Here is a 6,422-nt window from a genome sequence, read left to right on the forward strand (position 1 = left end):
ATTTATTTATTCTTATTTTTTTAAGGAATAATTTTGCGGGTTTCTAGCACCTGGTTTCCTCTTCCTTGCATTAAATAAAAATCTTTCTCAAATTAGGGAGAAAAAATCTTATAACAAAATACAGTAGTCTCACCCCAAAATTACGTGCATTTTTTTTTTTTTTTTAAGGAATAATTTACTCACCCAGACAATTTATTCATGACAGGAGAGTAGTAGTGGAACAGCGAAAGACAACATTTAACTCCACTACATATATACTGTTTCTACTCTAACTTAGTCTAAAATTGGCATCTCTCCATCGTGAATGCTGAGTTGTATCAAGTTAACCCTAGCAAACGATGCTAGTCACGAAGAAGTGCGGCGAAAAAGGACACAAAGCCCTAATATCACCTTATTTTACTATCGCCCTGTGTGAAATAAACAGCAAAAGGACAGAAATCACGTCCATATTAGGATAAAAAGGAAACAGTATAAAGGAAATATTATAAGAGAAATCATAGGCAAGTTAAAAATAACTGCCTTGAAACAGGGGTCAATTTCAAGGGTAATGGACTCTGCCTGTCACGAAGAAGTGCAGGCCGCTCTCTTGACGCTACATACTTACCTCAGGCTCCTGGAGTGATGTGGGTCTTGCCTGGTTGAGTCGCTACAGAATGAGGATATGTACACAAAAAAGCACACACACACACACACACACAAGCACTTACACAAATACTTAGTTGCAGGAGCGCGCACACTAAAAAAAAACACACACATACAGACATGCACATACACAAATACATAAACAAACGAGCGCGTACAGTAAAAAAAAAACACCCCCCCCCCACACACACACGCGAATGAATAAAGCAGCGTATCCTTCGCTAGAACAAAACACCTAATAAAATCATGCACCTCAGCGCCCTCAGCATCATCAAAGGGTAGGAGATATTAAAACCCAAGTGGTGGATTGCGATGAAGGGTGCAGGTCTGGACAAGCCCGTACCGAACCCGTTTATTGACATAGCCTCTCTCATGGGTCACTCATCTATTGTACTTGGGTGAAGAGTATATAACATTTTTTTTTTACATACCCGATTTTTTTGTGTGGTCGAGATCATGCAAGCCCACATAACACCTACGTAAAATAATAAAGATAACTGCAATAATAATAATAATAATAATAGTAATAATAAAATAATGATAATAATAATTGCAATAATAATAATAATAATAATAATTTAATAATAATAATACCTGCAATAATAAAATTAATAATAATAATAATAATAAAAATAATAATAATAAATAAATAATAACTGTGAAAATATATATACCAAATACCTACAAAAAAAAATAAATAAAACAAAATCCCTACTTGTACACAATTTCACAAAACCACTAATAATACAACTACACCTTTCAATCTAATACCTATACAAACTATATACACATAAATCCTTCCAATACCTATATATACAGTACAGTATATACATCCTCATTTATAGACTTCCATATTTTCGTCACCTTCAATAATATCAAAATTTCTGTTTCTCTTTTTTATTTTTAAACACGGAAATAAAAACTTTTATTTCAGTAACCTCGAAATTTTGATTATTTTTTTTATATATATATGTGGACTTGCGAGGATCTCTCTATTGCACGTACAAATTAATATTATACGAGTATACACTTTTTTTTTTGGTAAGCGTGTTTATTATATCTATACAAAAAATAATTACTTCTATCACATCTCAGTCTTCCTCTTCTTCATCATCATCTCCTCCTCCTTGTTCTTTAATTTTTTTCACACATCTCAAATTATCGACCCTTTTCACCATCTCGTATACCAAATAATATAGTATTCTGTATATATAAACTTTCTATTTCTCGCTCACCCATGTTTTCAGATTTTCAAACGTTAACACCAACTCATAAGAATAATAAATGTAAAGCGCTTTTCATAACACCTACTTTCATTGCTTTTCGTTGAAGTCAAAAATGTTCGACTGTCCTCACTATCACATACACAGAAAAAAAAAAAAATCATAACGCTAATATTCTCTTCTTTGGTCATCCATTTCAGAAATCATCACGTGTTTTCACTATATATGGGACAAAGAATAATCCCTTTATTGCACAACACCCGTTTTCCACTATTTTCCGTTCATACGTCTTTAAATATTTCCATTATGTAGTATTCATGCAGCAAAGTAATTCGTAAATGTACTAAAAATAATGCATGTTCCTTTCCTTACACTCGACTTAGTTTCATTTCGTTCACACATCTCATAAGTTTTCGTCTGTTGCCTTCACCTCATAAGCGAACGTAATCTCATCCAATCCCTTCGTTCAGACACTTCTCAAAATTATTATTATTATTATTATTATTATTATCATTATTATTATCATCTTTTCTGACATTTGTAGACACTGACAATGAAAATATCAAATTGTTAAATATTTTGGACATGGCTTTTGGACATGTATATGAGGTTTGGACTTTTTTTTTTTATAACTATTACTCTTTATATCTGCCAAGTGGATATGCTTTGGGCATAATCTAGGACACTTAGCAATTTAGTTACTCTTAGAAATCTGCCACTTAAGAGTTTTAGAACATATCTTGGACATTTGGAGAAATAGAGAATATGGGGACACTTCCACGTATATTAAAGTGTTTGAACATATTTTGCACGTGCGTAATGGATTTGGGAATTTGCTTATGTGCTGAAGAGCAATGAAATGAGGTACAGTTTTGGACATCAACTACGGTCTGGATTCTTTGGACATACGTAAGACACTCTGGACATAATGCAGGATATTCAATAATCTGGACACATTGGATGATTTGTGAAACGGATACCTATAGGACACTGAAGGTACTTGGACACTTACGATCTTTAGGACACTTATACTTTACCACAATGGATACTTGTCTTTTCTTTGGACACTATAGGATACTGGAGAGATTGGGCGCCATTTGGACATGTGCAGTTCGTCTGGACAATTAGGACATTCGAAGGTCACTTAATGATACTTAAAACACTTGAAAATAACTTAAAGACCCTCGGACCACTTAAAGGGCACTTAGAAAGATTCACAGGACAGCTGAAGCTTACTTAAAGAGTTTCTGTGTTCTGCAGACTCTTTGGATACAATTTTCACTTTTTTATTCGATGTTTGTAAGTCACTTGAAAGACACTTAACGTTTGAATGTACTTAAAAGACACGAGGCATTAATAATCCACTCAAGAGACGTTCATGAGATTTGTGGGCCATTTTGAAAGACAGTTAAAATCCTTGTCATTCACTGGGATACTTGCTATACTTGTTGACCACATGAAAAAATCCTTAAATATATGTGGGGTAAATAGGTAATTCACTTGGACACTTAATAAAAATCCGTGGTTCTCACAGAAAGACACTTAAAGCACTTATAATTCCCATGGAGGCCCCTAAAGTCTGTGGGTTACTTCGAAAGACATAGTTTTTAAATATTCACTTGAACAGTCTGCAGGTCACTCTGTAGGCCACTTATATCACCCAAATGTCACTTTACACTTGCACCATGTCAGGCTTGGGTGTGGTTGAGGGCGCGGGTGCGGGGGAGGGCGCGGGTGGGGGAGAGGGGGCATGAGGGGAGGAAGATGGGGTGTGAGGGGAAGGGGGGACAGGGGCGGGGGTAATGGTGACTTCACATGACACCTGTTTTTCCTCTACCCTCCCTTCCCCTTCTCTCCTCTCTTCCTCTCCCCCTTCCTCCATCTCATCTTCATCTTCATTTTCCACATCAATATCCTCTTCTTCCTCTTCCTCCTCCTCCACGGGTGAGGGAGGGGGAGGAGGGCTGCGGGGGGAGGTAAGGGAGGGGAGGGGTGAGGTAAAATGTCGTGGGAAGGGGAGGGGGGCCAGGGGAGGGGGGACAAGGGGGGTGGTGCTCCATGGATGCCTCGGTGTGGGTCGAGGCAGCAAGGGACGCTTCGAAGATCCGTCAAGGATAGTCGGACCATCAGCTTCGTGTTTCTTCATATGGCGATCCAGGTTGGTCTGCTGGCCGAACGCTCTCTCGCACAACCGACACTTGTACGGCTTCTCCTTGTTGTGGATGTTCCTTACGTGTCTCTGGAGGTTGGAAGAGATGCTGAAGGACCTCTCGCACAGCTTACACTTATACGGCTGTTCTCCTGTATGTGTCCGCAAGTGTCGAGTGAGATTCGCGGATCTCGGGAACACCTTGCCGCAGAATTTACAGGAGTACCTTTCCCTCGGCTTGACGTGGCCTACGGTGGTGTCTACAGAGCGGTGGTGGTCACGGAGGGCCTGGTAGAGGGCAGGGTTGGTGGTAGGGCCTGGCAGGGTAGGGTAACTTCGCATTATTGGGTAAGGATAGCTTCGTGTAGGTATGGGTAAAAGTGGGTAGTGTGGAAAGGTTTGTTGGTATCCCAGCCTACTGTACTGTGCCTCCTTGCTCACACGGGCGTACAGTAGGGGGCTGGGGGACGTGGGTGGGGGAGTAGGGGGCAGGGGGCGGGAGTATAGCAGGGGCAGAGAGGTGGCAGGGTAAGGCAGGGTGGAACAGTCTGCCACTCTCTGGGTCACCCTTTCTGAGGAGGTGGGAGACTCCGCCCGTAACGTTAGTCCGGGTAAGAGTGGTGGGGCTAGTGTGCGAGGGCTGGGCAGAGGGCTGGGCTGGGGGCTACGAGCAGGGCTACGGGATGGACTAGGGACAAGGTTCATATTCTCATCCGCAATGGTCCGGAGTTTCTTGCGGTCCACTCGCAGGTCCAGCGGCTGCTCACTATCCGTTGGGTGTGGTGGACGAACAGCGGTCAAGCTCGTCTCTCTCCCAGGTGTGGACAGGTCAAATGGCATGTCCGAGGCAGGTGTGGGGGTGCGGGCGTGCTCAATCACCTTCTCCATTGGTCTCAGGTCGGGTACGGTCACACCCATCTTAGGTGAGTCCAGGTGTGGGTTTGGGCGTGGGGTCCGACTCAGTGTGGAATCAGGGAAGGGTATCCGAGGGGGCTTTGTGGGCACGGGCCTGGCCACCACGTGAAGGGCCGGCGGTTCGACGGGATGTGGGCACGACATCGTGAATTTTGGGCGAGACGGATGCAGGTAAAGCTGGGTCGGAGTGCTGGTTATTATGGTGGGCACAAGTGCCAAATGGGCGTCAGATGAAGGGAAACTGCGATCCTTAAGCGATGCGACATGAGGAGAGCTGGGCCTGTGGTTGTTAATACGGTGGGCACAAGTGCAGAATGGGTGTCATGTGGGGGAAAATGTTACCCCAAAACGATGCAACATGAAGAAGGAACTAACAGGGTCACTTGGGGGGCCAGGGCACAACATAGAGTTTGGAGGGAGGCGTGGGAGAGGATGAAGAATGGGAGAGGAGTCAGGGGAGATGCGTGGAGATCTTTCTGTTGGGGCCACCCTGGATAAGATACGGAGACACTGCTTCAGGAGACAGCGAGAGACGTAGATAAAATGCCACAAGAACTAATGACGAAGAGCGATCAAAAAGGGACGAGGAGATGTGATGAAAATGTGACGAGATGGATACGAGAGGAGTGACAGGAGAAACGACGAGTGCGACAGAAGGGGACGATGATATGACGAGTAGGGGACGATGGGTGCGATGAACAGGGGACGAGACTGCGACGAGAAGAGGACGTGAGCTGGGACGAGAAGAGGACGAGAGCTGGGACGGGAAGGGGGCGAAAGCTGGGACGGGAAGGGGGCGAAAGCTGCGACGAGAAGGGGGCGAGGAAGGGCTGGGACGTGGATGTGAGCTGGGGAGGGGAGGTAAGGGCCGGCCGGGGTCTGTTGAAAGAAGACCAAGAAACTTTAAAACCCACAAAGGAAATAATGCTTTCCTATAATAACTTCCACCATCACCACCACCACCACCACCACCATCTTAATCTTATCAGTCACCACCACCAGCAAGCATAATAATGTGTCCCAGGATTTTATATGAAACTTAGAATATACACTCACTCGAAGTAAACTAATAATAATAATAATAATAATAATACATCTACACATTTAACGTTTTATTATTCAGTAATTTCTTTTTTATTCTAGGTACTTCCAGACGATTTCGTTCAGCTTTCGAGTGTCCTTTCGCTCCAGTAGTTAGATGCAGCCTTAATTAATCCCCTCAGTTCAGGTGATCTTTCTTAAGCTGATTAAAATCCTCTGAAGACAACGGGAATAAAAAAAAAAAAACACGTCATCAGAGTGCAGGCGTTATCGGGAACTGATAAACGAAACCACTTCACAACGTCGACGCCTTTATTATTTTTTTTCTTTCCAGACGATTTTATGCAGTTTCGAAGATTTGGCAACCGGAGAGAAGACGGTCTGAGGGTCGTATTACAGCTGGGCGGGAATCGACTGCAGAATTGATAGTTGCAATTCTGAGACGCAATATT

At 42.9% G+C, this 6,422-nt stretch overlaps 1 protein-coding gene across 1 annotated transcript; it reads right to left on the reverse strand.

Moving 5' to 3' along the window:
• Positions 1–3,537: 3,537 nt before the first annotated feature.
• Positions 3,538–5,073, reverse strand: LOC145398861 (uncharacterized). The gene has a single exon (XM_080271635.1). It carries the CDS (start codon positions 5,071–5,073, stop codon positions 3,538–3,540), a length of 1,536 nt encoding a protein of 511 aa, XP_080127761.1.
• Positions 5,074–6,422: the final 1,349 nt, after the last annotated feature.

Source organism: Coenobita brevimanus, chromosome 1 (genome assembly GCF_032717465.1).
Source record: "Coenobita brevimanus isolate Jiangsu-jjx chromosome 1, ASM3271746v2, whole genome shotgun sequence".
Taxonomy (NCBI): domain Eukaryota; kingdom Metazoa; phylum Arthropoda; class Malacostraca; order Decapoda; family Coenobitidae; genus Coenobita; species Coenobita brevimanus.

Excerpts from the sequence above, each read along its gene's own strand:
- LOC145398861 (XM_080271635.1), bottom strand. The coding sequence starts at position 5,073 with ATGTCGTGCCCACATCCCGTCGAACCGCCGGCCCTTCACGTGGTGGCC.